This window comes from Thunnus maccoyii, chromosome 24 (assembly GCF_910596095.1).
Source record: "Thunnus maccoyii chromosome 24, fThuMac1.1, whole genome shotgun sequence".
Taxonomy (NCBI): Eukaryota; Metazoa; Chordata; class Actinopteri; order Scombriformes; family Scombridae; genus Thunnus; species Thunnus maccoyii.
This window is the reverse complement of record NC_056556.1, coordinates 15,578,139-15,591,226: the sequence shown is the minus strand read 5'-3', so window position 1 is coordinate 15,591,226 and position 13,088 is coordinate 15,578,139. Positions and strand designations below refer to the sequence as shown.

The 13,088-nt window shown below is 39.6% G+C and overlaps 1 protein-coding gene across 2 annotated transcripts; it reads left to right on the top strand.

Annotated features, from left to right (window-relative positions):
• The first annotated feature begins 42 nt into the window (after window positions 1-42).
• On the top strand, window positions 43-9,008 carry stradb (STE20 related adaptor beta). 2 transcript variants are annotated; one of them, XM_042405389.1, is made up of 12 exons: window positions 43-311; window positions 2,092-2,158; window positions 2,923-3,003; window positions 5,073-5,175; window positions 6,052-6,173; window positions 6,301-6,409; window positions 6,703-6,826; window positions 6,922-7,093; window positions 7,410-7,514; window positions 7,635-7,891; window positions 7,982-8,024; window positions 8,404-9,008. In XM_042405389.1, exons 2-12 carry the CDS (start codon window positions 2,147-2,149, stop codon window positions 8,563-8,565), a joined length of 1,290 nt encoding a protein of 429 aa, XP_042261323.1. In that variant the 5' UTR covers window positions 43-311; window positions 2,092-2,146; the 3' UTR covers window positions 8,566-9,008. The 2 variants fall into 2 exon arrangements, with proteins under 2 accessions (XP_042261323.1, XP_042261324.1); XM_042405390.1 differs by lacking the exons at window positions 43-311; window positions 2,092-2,158 and adding an exon at window positions 4,464-4,549 and having other exon boundaries at window positions 2,922-3,003.
• The last annotated feature ends 4,080 nt before the right edge of the window (window positions 9,009-13,088 follow it).

The following is a 13,088-nucleotide window of genomic DNA, read 5'->3' as shown; positions in this document are numbered from 1 at the left end:
GAAAAATATAAGGCCAAACGACTACAGATTCATCATCACTTTGCGACAGTGACGTTTTTATCTTGCGCCAGAAATCTGTGTCTAATTAAAAGTCCTGTCAAAGATGAACATTTTCGCTTCGTGTTATTATTATCTGTGCGGTTCGACATTGAAAGTAACGTTCGTTATTTTCTCGCACACTCCCTATAAATTTGACACTAAATGAAATAATATGAACTTTATAAGTAAAAAGTCGTTTAAGATATCAGACTCCCCTTTGTATTTTTAACTTGTTTACGTCGAAGCGTCAGAGCCGCTGTCGAGAGGAGAAGGTAAGCAGCTTCTTTTCATTACATATAGGTTACCTTAAATATATATATAATACATATGAGAGTCACGTTAGCTGAGCTAACGTTAACTCTGCTTGAACCAGGCGAGTATATTTACACCGGTGAACGAGATTTTGGTTTCGTGCAGTCTGTTGCTTAATTTTCTTTCTGCAGAGTTAAAAAAAAACATGATAAAATAACGTGGCCTCAAATTGTGTACAAATAGCCATAATTTCGCTAATGGTCATATTAACTCAACACATTTGAATAATAGTGTCCGAATAATGCAGCTAAAATGGCTGCTGTTAATCTAACCTTGAAGTACAATTGAATTTGCTACTTCTATTTATTGCCAAATCATACTATTTTGGACTCTAATCACCAAATCCTTATTGCACCATTATCAACATGTCTTCTTTTTCGTGCATTATAAATAAAAACATTATGCAACTTATTAAAATGTTCCTGCAGAACAGTTAACTCACTGTAATACTGTGCAATAACCCTGGAACACTATAATACCACTGTACCTACAAATTATACATATTTATTTAGTTTAAAATACAAAATGTGCAATACATGTCAATCATTACTATATATTTGGACAGGCTTTATATACTGTACATAACCACCTACTATATGTAGGGTAACATGACACTTTTTTGCCATGTAATATTTTTCTCAGCACTCCTTGAACTTAAAGATAGATAGACAGATAGATAGATAGTGGGGCTGAACAATTAATTGAAATTTTATCAAAATCGCAATATGGCCTACTGCAATTTTCAAATCACAGGAGGGGCGATATTTGTTAAAGGCGAAATGTATGTCAAAATACCATTTTAAATTAAATGTTGTTGTGCCGCAGAGATGTTCTGGCTACACATCATATTCTACAGACTTAAGATAACAATGTTGTTTGATACAGATCCCTGCAAAAATCAAACCATAATCATTTAAATATGTTTTTCAATGAAAATGTGAATAATGTTGTCAAAATGATAATTCCCTCTAATATCGCAAATCATATCGCAATTGTGATATCAGTCAGAATAATCACAATTAGATATTTTTTCAAAACTCAGCCAATAGATAGATAGATAGATGCATTTGGCTGCAATCACTTGGTCCTCGCATACAAATAAATTATCAAGGATAAAACACAATATAGATAAAAGCTTATTCTCATTGTAGTCCTCTAAGGGGAAAAGGGGTAGGATGGCAGATATTCAAGTCAGGCAAGCCTGGTTAAAACGCATGCAATAACAAAACACACAATCAAACTAACCAACAGACAAAAACAGAAGAATCATACAACAAGCATCTTCACTTTTTTGCACTATTTGTATCCTGTTAACAGTTCACAGAAATGGTTTCATCTGTATATAGTCATTCCTTTTGTATATTTCTGAAGATTGTTGTGTTGTTATTATGTAAGTACATGAAGAGCCACTAAACTGGAGTCAAATTCCTTGCATGTGTAAACATACTCGGCCAATAAAGATGATTCTGATTCTGAGGAATACAAGCTTTGTCACATTTTTCTATCCGGTGTTGATGCCACTGGACGGGGATCTCCTCCTGTGAATTGAATATAATTTCCTCAGATCTGTAGATCAGCTGATGCAGCCAGGTAAGCTGCAGATGGGTAGATGAATGGCTGAGGTTGGATGGATGCTGGCTGCTTTCTAGTCTAGTGGGGGGATTCACTGTGTGTCTCATATTACACTGCTGCGCTTCATCCCCCCCTCTGTCTCCCTCCATCGCTGTCGGTCTCCTGCAGCCTGTGAGCGGATGAATGCCAAAGCCTGTGATATTACCGTCGCCAAAAGGACTCCATGTCTTTCTTGGTAAGAATATCATGCAGCATGGGTTTTGTTTTTTATGCCTGGTCGTCGATGATTTATAGTCACGGATCAGTTGTCTCATGCAGATGCCTCTGGTGGGAAATCAATCAATCTTTTAAGTATATTTAAAGCAAGAGCTTCCAGTCAGTGATGGACTGTTATGTCAATGTAATATTACTTTTACAGCTGATTATCAAATTTGTATTTTTATAATACTTTCTTTCAAGCATCTGTCAATCAATAGGGGGACTGTTAAAACTAAGGGGGGGGCTTTAAAACTATATAGCATGTCTGAAAAGTGTAACCTATCTGCATTTACATGTTGTCATTATGAGACTCTTACCAAAATGTATATTATACAGTATAATGAATATATTCATATATGGGTGGGAAATATCAGATGCAATAGCAGCTGTCTGTGCATAATCTCATAATGGGCACATCTAGTTATGTATGAAGCTCTTATCTTGCTCTGTTAGGACACATCAGTCACTCAGCTTCCTCTTTGTAGCCTGTTATCATCACTCTAATTCTCTCTCCACTCACCACTTCTGTTAAAATGCCCCGTGAGTGCCTTCACAAGCCCGTATTTCCAGATGCTTGCTTCTCTGCTTCATCTCTGAACTTCTCCAGCCACATGAAGCAGCGAATCACCCTCCACTCCCCCTTAGCTCCATGTTTCCCCCCTTCACTCCTCCTCCTCCTCCTCCTCCTCCTCCTCGTCCTTTAGGGCATGTCTCACCTGTGCTCCTCCCCCCCTTCACCAGGACTGTTCCTGCATCTCCCACGCTCAGGTCCAGCCTATGGACATAGAGGAGCACTATGAGGACACCAGCCACCAGTTCCTGGTCAGTAGCATGGAGAGAGGCATCACACTGATGCTCCTTCCATGGAATCATCACCGCACAGCATCACACTTTAAGATTGACCTTAAAGTTATTAAAGACTAACTGTTGTAGACAGAGCCTAAAGGGGTACTCCATCGATTTAGTATTACACTTCCTTGAAGTTGGGGGACTTACAAGAGACAGTGGTCAAAACTGTTGCAGAAGAAGCGCTGGATACTACAATTCCCATAATGCAACTCAGTAGTGTCTTTCATTAGACCCCGCATATCAATCTCTCCAACTCTACACCCAGTTCATAACACAGGCTTCTTGTTATGAACTTGAAGCCCAAGTCAAGATATCCCCGATGACATCACTATTGTATCATCAGGGGTTATTTTCTCACACTTTTCTCACAAAGCTCCACAGAAGACATTAAACAACAGGCTGACTGGCACCTAACATGACAAATAAACTTCTTCGTCTCGCTTTTTCATGTGTAAAATCAATGGAGTGCCCCTTTAAAGCATCACTGGTATTCTATGTAAAAAAAAAAAATCATTTGCATGTATTCCCTTTTTTGCCTGTCTTATGATATTCCTCTATAACTATAATCATTCTTAATGCAGTACTTTAATATTAAATAATTATTATTAACTACTTAATAATTATTATTCATGTACTGCTACTGTGTCCTTTTCCTTTTGATAAAAACAGACAAAATGCTGGGGCACTAAGTGGAGAATACGGAGAGTGTGTGTGGTATAAAACACATTCAGAAAGTATGTGTGTGTGTGTGTGTGTGAGAGAGAGAGAGAGAGAGAGAGAGAGATAGAGAGGAAGAGAGAGAGAGAGAGAGAAAGAGAAGCCCAAAAATCTGTCTGCATCACTAAAACTGCAAGCATCCCCCTCTCCTCCCTTAACTGTTCTCTGTGTCACAGTGCCACCTCCTGGCAGCCATCGTCTCCTCACGCATTACCTCAGCGCACAGAGGACTAACTAACTCCAGTGTCATCTGCACATTATAGCCCCTTAGTGGCAGTGGATATCCATGCAAGAGATTATTGGGTTGTTACAGGACAAAGCTATTTGCAAGGTGGATGAATTTAGATAAGATGAAAATTCAATGATCCACTTTAGGGAATCGGATATTGGGTGAGAAATATTATTAAAGGGGAAGTACCATAGCACAAAAATGATTAGAATATGACTGAAAAGGTTTTTCATGGTTTGATTTTTGTCTCACAAAATATACATGCTCTTTGAGTTGAAACCTACTCCACCCCCCACACTGCCTACTCACAATTTCAGCCGCAGTGATGTCAGCTAGGATGACTAAAAAGCCTTGTTCTCCACTCCAACAAAAGCAAATAACAAAGCCGCATTATTATGCTGCTATTTCGCAGTTTTTTTTCCTGGTGGATTTCTCTTTACTTGCCTGTAGTCTGAAAATGTGACTCTCTTGTTTGTGTTGGTTGCAGGGAAAAGACAGGTGGAAGTTTGGAGTCGGGTTGAACAGTACCAACAAGGAAGTCTAATTGTGATTATGTCATAGAATATTGCAATTGTAATTCACATTATAATATTTGATAATTTAGGTTTTTTCAAGATTTTTCCCCAAACTCAGAGGAAAGGTGTTTTTATGAATTTTGATGTTTTTACTCATGATTTACTGAATTTGAAAGTGGTTTGCTGCTTACTCATTTCCAGGGCAGTGATTTTGTTTAGAGGTCAACATTGGACTTCCCTGTTTTGATTAAAGGGGTACTCCATCAATTTAGGACCACATGCACTTCCATAAAGAATGATCAAAAACAACACAGCAGAAGCTAAGATGTCCCGACTTTTAGTCCCTATTATTGGTCAAACTCCAAAAAAGTCTGGATCCTACATTTCCCAGTTTGTAATGCATACTTTCTCTTAAAAACAATTGTAATTCTAGCCCGTTCAGATTGATGAGGGTGTTTAAATGTTTCAATTACACATTTGATGTACTAAATCATGTTTACTCACAGAGTAGTTTCCTTTTCATTTTTTCTTTCTGTGTAACCTTTCAGATAAATGTATAACATGCGTGTGTGTCCTAGCAGAGTTCTGACGGTTCCGAATACACTCTGCAAGGGCCAGCGGGTGGTGATGACATCACAGGGTTGTCAGCTGAGCCCGCCCACTACCAGCTATTGGCAGAGCTGGGTGAGAACACCGCGACTGTGCATACACTTGAGTCAGACCATTACAGCCGCCAAAAAAATGGCAAATGAGAGTTCCAGTTCCACCCACTTACAAAAAAGTTAAATATCATTGAATATCAGCCCCAAATTACTGGCAATCACTGGTTTTAATTTGTCACATGGTTAGCCTTACAAAATAACAAAACACATTTATAGTACAGAGGGAAAAAAATACAAATAGGATTACTAATTGGTATGATCTTTAGTATATCTACTGTCACAATTACCAATAAACTACCAGCTATGACAGGCTCTTTACAGGACACACCTCCCACTACCCACCAAATTTTTGTCGCATTTAATTATTCATTTAATTACATTTTCTTTAAATTTTGTCTTCCTACATCAGTGCTTCCCTACATGATGGTCTAAATGCTGTTTCAAAGGCTTTCTCCACACTAGCAGGAGGTTGCTAGAAAGAGCTGAATTTCAGGATCAGTCTTAAAAACCCCATCATGTGTCATTGGTGTGTAATTGTAGATTGTCAAGTCCTCCTCAGGTTGTTAAAAACCCCAAATTCCCAGAACAACTACTAAGGACATGACCTCTGTGTCCTTAATGATGGCTACGGTCCTTGTATGAATGCAAAGTTGCTTGACCAAATTGACCAAAATAAGAAAAAAACACACCAAGCGTGAAAGAAAATGACTGATAATTATGTCTGGTAAGAAAAATGATCATCACAATATCCACTTTTGTATAATCAACAGTGTTAAATTACATCTAGTACAGGCTATGGGGCAACATCAGACAAAGAAAAGGTTGGGAACATCTGAACTACATGACCATTTCACTACTTTGGTCAAGTTGAACTTAAATCCAATAACCTGTGTCACAGGGAGGGGCTTCAATAACCTGAGCCAGGTGATCATGGCACGCCACGTCCCCACCGGCCAGCTGGTGGCAGTCAAACAAACCAACCTGGACGAGTGCACGGAGGAGGAGCTGCTGCAGCTCATGGTGAGCTGCTGTCCCGAAAAAGGACATTTTTGCTAAGTGCATATGTTTCTCGTCAGCAAAGCTCAGTTTAACCTTTCAAACCGTTTCAAGGGTATCAGTCTTTTCTGATTATGTCTTAATCCACCAGAACGAAGTTCTGCTGTCGAGGCTGTTCCGTCACTCCAACCTGCTGACCTCTCGACTGGTCTTCAGCTCCTGCTGCCAGCTTTGGGTCCTGACGCCGCTCATGGCCTATGGTCAGCCACTACCACATTTTAATCTTTTTATTTTGTTTTGCTTTGTCCTTAAATTATTAGAAAACCACCAAGTCCTGATTTTTGTGAATGACTAGAAAAAAATTCAGGGTTTTTTTGCTGATGTGTATTTATTAAAATCTCTTTCTCCCACACAAACACACACACTATTGTGCATTTCTTCACACAAAACCTTCTCAAGCCCAAATTATTACACACACGCACGATTGCCGCAAAATGAAGATAAATCACAGCAGATTTTCCATGATTCCTCTTCCCTCTCCTCTTGTCTGCAGGCTCTGCAGACACCTTACTAAGGACATATTTCCCAGATGGGATGAGTGAGTCCCTAATAGCGTACCTGCTGTACGGTGTACTGAAGGCATTGGAATACTTACACCGGATGGGCTACGTTCACCGGTCAGTGACAGAAGAGAGACAGAAGTTGTTATGAGATACATCTCAAATACAATGAAAAAACATATATTAAAATTATAAACATTTATGTCTGTCAGGGGAGTGAAGGCCAGTCATATCCTGCTGTCAGGAGAGGGGCGTGTCTACCTCTCAGGGCTCCACAGTGTTTACAGTATGATGCGTGAGGGGAAGAGGATGCGGGCAGTGTTCGACATGCCCCATCACAGCCCCGCCCTGCTGCCCTGGCTCAGCCCCGAACTACTGCGACAGGTCAGGCCTCGCTAGATTCTGTTATGCTTGTATGACATGAGCTGACACTTCTCCTCACTGAATAAATTAGTGAACAAAAACAAAACGTGAGTCGAGTGTTAACTGAAAACACTGGCATCACTGGCTAAGTTATTTCTTTCTCTAAAATTGTTCAGATCAAAATTAGAATGATACATTATTTCCCAGTGGAAGTCTTGTACCTACAAGCTACATATTAATGAATATTTCAGAAAGCAACAATATTGTAATGTCAGTTTTTTCCAGCCTTACTCTAATCTATTGTGTCTCCTCTCTCTCATGGTGTTGCCCTCAGTAGGACCTGCACGGTTACGGAGTGAAGTCGGATATCTACAGTTTGGGCATTGTGGCCTGTGAGCTGGTCAGCGGCAGGGTGCCTTTCCAGGACATGCCACCCACTCAGGTAGTGAAAACACCTCCATTCGAACTGCTGTTGAAAGTGTACAGATTCACATTTAAAGGGTTGGTTCACACAAATTACAAACCGTGCCCTTTCGTCCACTGTTTGAATCTTCATCTTCAGATGCTGCTCCAGAAGCTGCGTGGCTCTCACTGCTGCCTGCTGGACGTGGCTCCTTTCCCGCTGGGTGAACTCGGGGGGCTGAAGGTTTCACGCTCAGGGGTGGACTCTGGCATTGGGGAGAGCGTGGCCACCGGGAGCCTGACACACAGCGCCACCGCCCCTCCCACCGACCGACCTCAGAGCCCTGGACCTAAAAACCACTCGGCCACCCTGCACAACCTGGTCCAGCTGTGTCTGCAGCAGCAGCCCGAGCGCAGGTCTTTACTTTAGAGGAACAGTCAGCTTTAATTGACAGTTGATCGGATATGATGACATAATCATCTGTTTTTGTCTTCTGTCTTCTACAGACCATCAGCATCTGCACTGTTGACCCACGCCTTCTTCAAGCAGGTAAAATCATTTCCTTGTGAAATTGTTGTCATGTGAAGTTTCATGAGTAAAAATCTCAAATCTGCACACATCAATGAATTAAACATAGAGCGCTCATGATCTTATTTGCAGGTTAGGACTGTATATAAAGAGGCAGAAACATTAAAATTCATCATCCTATTTGTTATAGCCGCTCTTTCAATACTCAATATTCAAAGTGAACTGCCTTCAGAGATGCAACCCCATGTGTATTGTGTGTTATTTATTGGTTATGCACCGAAAACCTCAGATTTCACTGATTAGTTAGATTATTGTTCTGTAATGAGCCATTAGACACAACTTATCTTTTCCCTAGAATTGTTTTGTGGCGGTGTTTAAGCAGTTGTGCTGTTTGTGACAGGTGAAGAGGCATACCCGAGACTCCTTCCTCAGCCTCATGTACCCAGCGGCGCCCCTCACCAGCCCCGAGGACCCTCCCGTATCCTGCCCTCCCGGCCCGTCCTGCCACGCTCCGACTCCAACCACCGCCGATGCCACCGAGGCCGTGTGGGACTTCTCCTAACCCCCCCACCCCCCACCTCCCCTCCCACTCTCTTTCCCAAAATCTCCAAATCCTGACTAGCAAGCCAAACACAAGACAATCAAAGCAAAGCAATGAGGCCAAATTCTACTGTGCTTTTATTTTTGTTATTATTAACCCGACTCTCTGAGCCTTTTTTAAGTAGTTTTGTAGTTTTTTTAAAATACGTTTGTCTGATGCAAATGTAGATTTTGGGTCATGGGTCGGCGAGGCGACTGTGAAAGTGCTGGATCAAAGAAGCTGCTCTGATGAAGATCCGTAATAATAATAATAATAATAATGGACAAGGACAAAAATCAAATCAGCTGATTAATAATCACACACTTCCTCTGAGGTAAAAGGCAACTATGAGTTAAAGGTGCAGTGTGTAGAATTTAGTGGCATCCAGTAGAACGTTCATAAGTATGTTTTAATTAGTTTTTAATTACCTGAAAATAAGAATTGTTGTGTTATCGTTACTTTAGAATGAGCTCTTTATATCTACATAGGGAGCAAGTTCTCTTCTACGGAGCCCGCCATGTTGGACCGCTATGTTTCTACAGTAGCCCAGAATGGACAAACAAAACACTAGCTCTAAAGAGGGCCTTTCAAGTTTTTCGTGAGTTTCTAAGCCACCGTAGGTTCTCCTGTATGCTTGGAGGGGGAAGGGGAGAGGTGTTCAGTTGGTGTTCAGTGAGTCTGCAACCTCACTGCAAGATGCCACTAAATTTTGCCACGCTGGTCCTTTAAAGGAAAAGTCCACCCTAAAATACTGTAATGTTGAAAACAGCAGTTTGTGCAATACATTGTCTGTGTTCCACATGCTCAGTGAAGAGGAGGAGATACTAATGAAATTAGCCTCAATAGACCAGAATGCAGTGCAGTAATACATGTTGCACTTTTAGAAAGTGGTGTGAAACTTCTTGCTGTGTTTGTTGTTACTATTGTACCTGCTCTTCTGCTCAGAAGACATCCTCAGAGACTTCGATCCCAAACGGTACTTACAAAATAACCCCTGATGTATAAGAGACTATGTGAGGGTGGATTTTTCCTTTTAAAGTGTTATTATGTCTTCCAACTGTGAATAGTGAATACTGAGGTACATAAAAAAAGATTTGCAACACATATGTGCATATATATTCATCTGTATTGTTCAGTATATTTGAATAACAATCAAACTTTTTTAGTTTAAACACCCTCCTAAACTTTAGGATTTATTGCCTGGATGCTGTTTTAATTCTTCAGAAATTAGGCTAGAATTTACCACAATGTACTTAGTTACTTTCAAATTAAAGTGTGAGAAGTCTGAATTTGTTGGTTTTTCGGGCCTCAATGAAAATCTGATGATTCGTGCCAACTTAAATTAGAAAACATGCCCCAAAATCAAGTATGTAAATACTTTTTTGCAATATGTTTGGCTATATATGCACATAGTGTTCATGTATAGTCATTTTCTAACTGCCTACTGTATGAACAAAGGGGAAAAGGTACAAACAAGGCTCTGAAAACGAGCACATGAGCAATAGAATATATCTAGTGTTCCATGTAGGAAATAGAAACTATCAGTAGAATCTGTAGATGAGACACTTCCCTGTCCTGATCACCAGTGATACGCCAAAAGAAGAAGAAGAATATTTCTACTGTGCTCTGTGACCACTTCTCTCCAACAATGCCTTTATGTTTTAAAGAAACCTGCATTCTGAATATGGTGATATATCTGTAACTGTGATTAAGTGTACTGTGTATGAGAACTGTGATTTGCAGTACTTATCAAACATGGTAGCTGTATGAGCCTTATATAAACACGTATTATAAACGATATATATGTATATACAAATTTGATTTCTAAACTTCCTGTTTGCCTTGATTGATTTCTTTATAGGTTTGTGTTGATAAAAGTGTGTGTGCGCGCGCGCGTGTGTGTGTGTTTTGGCAGTACGCTCCGTTCTGAAGTGCTGCCAATCTGGCAAGTTCTGTTTCCTCTTGAATCCTTGAACTTTGATGGATCCTCTGAACTGTTAGATACGTGGGAGATGCTCAAATCTGGAACATAGAGGCGAGCAGATGGTGATGGTGACAGCTTCTTCTGTGTGTGTGAGGAGCTTCCCAAACGTACCAGCCACAGAGGAAGCAGACAGTGAGACGCTCCTCAAGGTTGGACTGATCCAGGAGGTTGTCATCGCCTCTTAACTGTTGACTCACTGCTTCTTCAGGTAACGTTTGGGTTCTGGAGGGAGGCAGAAAGTGTGTTCAGTGATCTGCTGTCGTGCTTCGAGCTTTCTGGGATGACTGGTTGGTTGACATCCTCTCTCAGGCGCCAAAGACGCAGAAAGAGTTCTGGCCTGAAATCCAAAACAAGTCATGAATATTTCACATATTTTATCAAAGAATGTTGAGTCCCAGTCGTTCACATTGTCACTTCCTGTGGGGAGGTTGATACAGTTTATATCATTCTGGAGGCTATTATAATACCAGCAGCTGAGAACACATAAAGTTGCGTAAGATACAATATTATTAAATGATTAAGTGGAAGTGATAAAACTTGAAGTACAACAGAGTAAGTAAGATAAATAAATGATAACGCTTTTATTTACAGGTCCCTTAATTTTATACAGATTTCCTAAAATTTTTCTAAGCAATTTGCAGGTATTTTATGGTAAATGTTTAGGATATTTTACAGAAAGTGTGGTGCAATTTGGTACGAATTGTAAGTTAGTTGGTAAGTACGTACTCTATATATTTGGGTTAATACTTGTGACTGACAGAAAATACTTAGTTGTCAGTGTGTAGTTTTCTGTGCCAAACGATATATTAACATGAGGTTTTTTCAATAACTTTCTAAACGTAGCTGCTATGTAACTTCATTTGCACCAGCCATTCTGTAAAACATCCTAAAAATGAACTGTTAAATACCTGCAAATTACTCCAGGAAATTCGTGTAAAATGAAAGGACCTGTAAAATAAAGCATTATCAATTAATTTTTAAATGATTAAACGTAATATATGAAGATTTACATCTTGTTGTTGGTAATTATTACCACACCTCTGTCTGTTACAACCATCTGCACCTCAGTGAAGAATAACAGAGTGAGTGAGTTACATAATCACTGAATTTCTAAATAAGTGATACTTGCAAGACTTGCAAGACTCTTTTGGTCATTAATACCATACCTGTGTCTTGTAAAGTCATCCTCACCTCATTAAAGAAAACAGAACAACAGAGGGAGAATGATCAATTATTTTAGGTATAACAATAATAATGTAGATTAGATAGTGTTAGATATGCCTCATCATATTAGTGTACTGGATGCCAAGGTTATCTGGGGCTGTCAGCCCTGCCAGATGCAGATGCCAGCTCTCAAGGTCAGAAAGAAAAATCCAGCCAACAGATGTGTTTCCAGACAAACTGTCGTTCCTGCAGTATACAGGGCTTGCAATCTTTATCTGAGTCACAGTCACAGTCATAACACCTTGGCCTTTTAGCAACGACCGCCCAGATTCTCTCACCGCTCCTCTTTATGGAAGAGCAGAGACCAGATGTTTTTTAGGCCTACCTCACATTTAAAATACTACAAATAATAGACTACAGCAATTACAGTACTGTGTTAAAATAATTTGACTTTATTTTTTATACTTAAAACCACTTTTTCACCTATAAATGAAAGATTTCATCATATTTCGAGTGATGAATAGCAGTTCTCCACTGCTCCATCAGGTGGCAATACAACATCAAAACAAACCGCTGGACCGCCGCAACCAAGCCCAGTCCTTAGCAACCACGTAGCTCCACATCGACAACGTAAAGCAGAAAAACGGTCGCAAACACACCGACTATAGTGATAAACAATAAAAGCCACAGCGGCTTGTTCTCTCATATAAATATGCCATAAAAGAAGCAATTGCACTGTGTTGAAAGTGCAGTTTAAGCCTGAAGAAGTTGGCTGGGTGGGTGTTTCTGTGCCAGGCTGGACAGTGTGTTAAGCATCCGGTTTGCCTTCAAAATGAAGGGTCATCTTATAACGTACACACAGATGTTTCATGCAGAATAAACAATACTGGTTAAATGTTTAGTATAATTTATTAAATCCATAAACTGTTTTTACTTTTGGGTTTGAGCTCAGTGAGCACATTATTTTCCTTTACAAACAATCATTAAAAAAAAGATTTACCATTTTGTGATGCAATATTTTCAAGCAACTTTATATATCATTATCAACTTTAAGGCCTATGTATCCTTAAAGTCTATAAAACTAGTCGTGGAATTTTCATGTTAATGCCAAACGTCAAACCTCACACCCCTCTGTGACTAATAATACAATCTGCCACTATATATACAATATAGAAAACCTTTATTTAGTTTGACTCAATTTCAGGGAAAAATACCAGACATTCAGTAACTTCTAAAAATTTGCTCAAGCAGTTAGTCAATATATATTCTGTTTTTCAGGTTTTTTCATTTTTTTTATTTTTAGATAACTTAACTTTATATAAAGAAATGAGAGAACTAATAAAATGTCTGTCATGAC

Excerpts from the sequence above, each read along its gene's own strand:
- stradb (XM_042405389.1), top strand. Across the intron at positions 7,515-7,634 it reads AGGACATGCCACCCACTCAG|ATGCTGCTCCAGAAGCTGCG; the intron begins GTAGTGAAAACA and ends CTTCATCTTCAG. Across the intron at positions 8,025-8,403 it reads CCCACGCCTTCTTCAAGCAG|GTGAAGAGGCATACCCGAGA; the intron begins GTAAAATCATTT and ends TGTTTGTGACAG.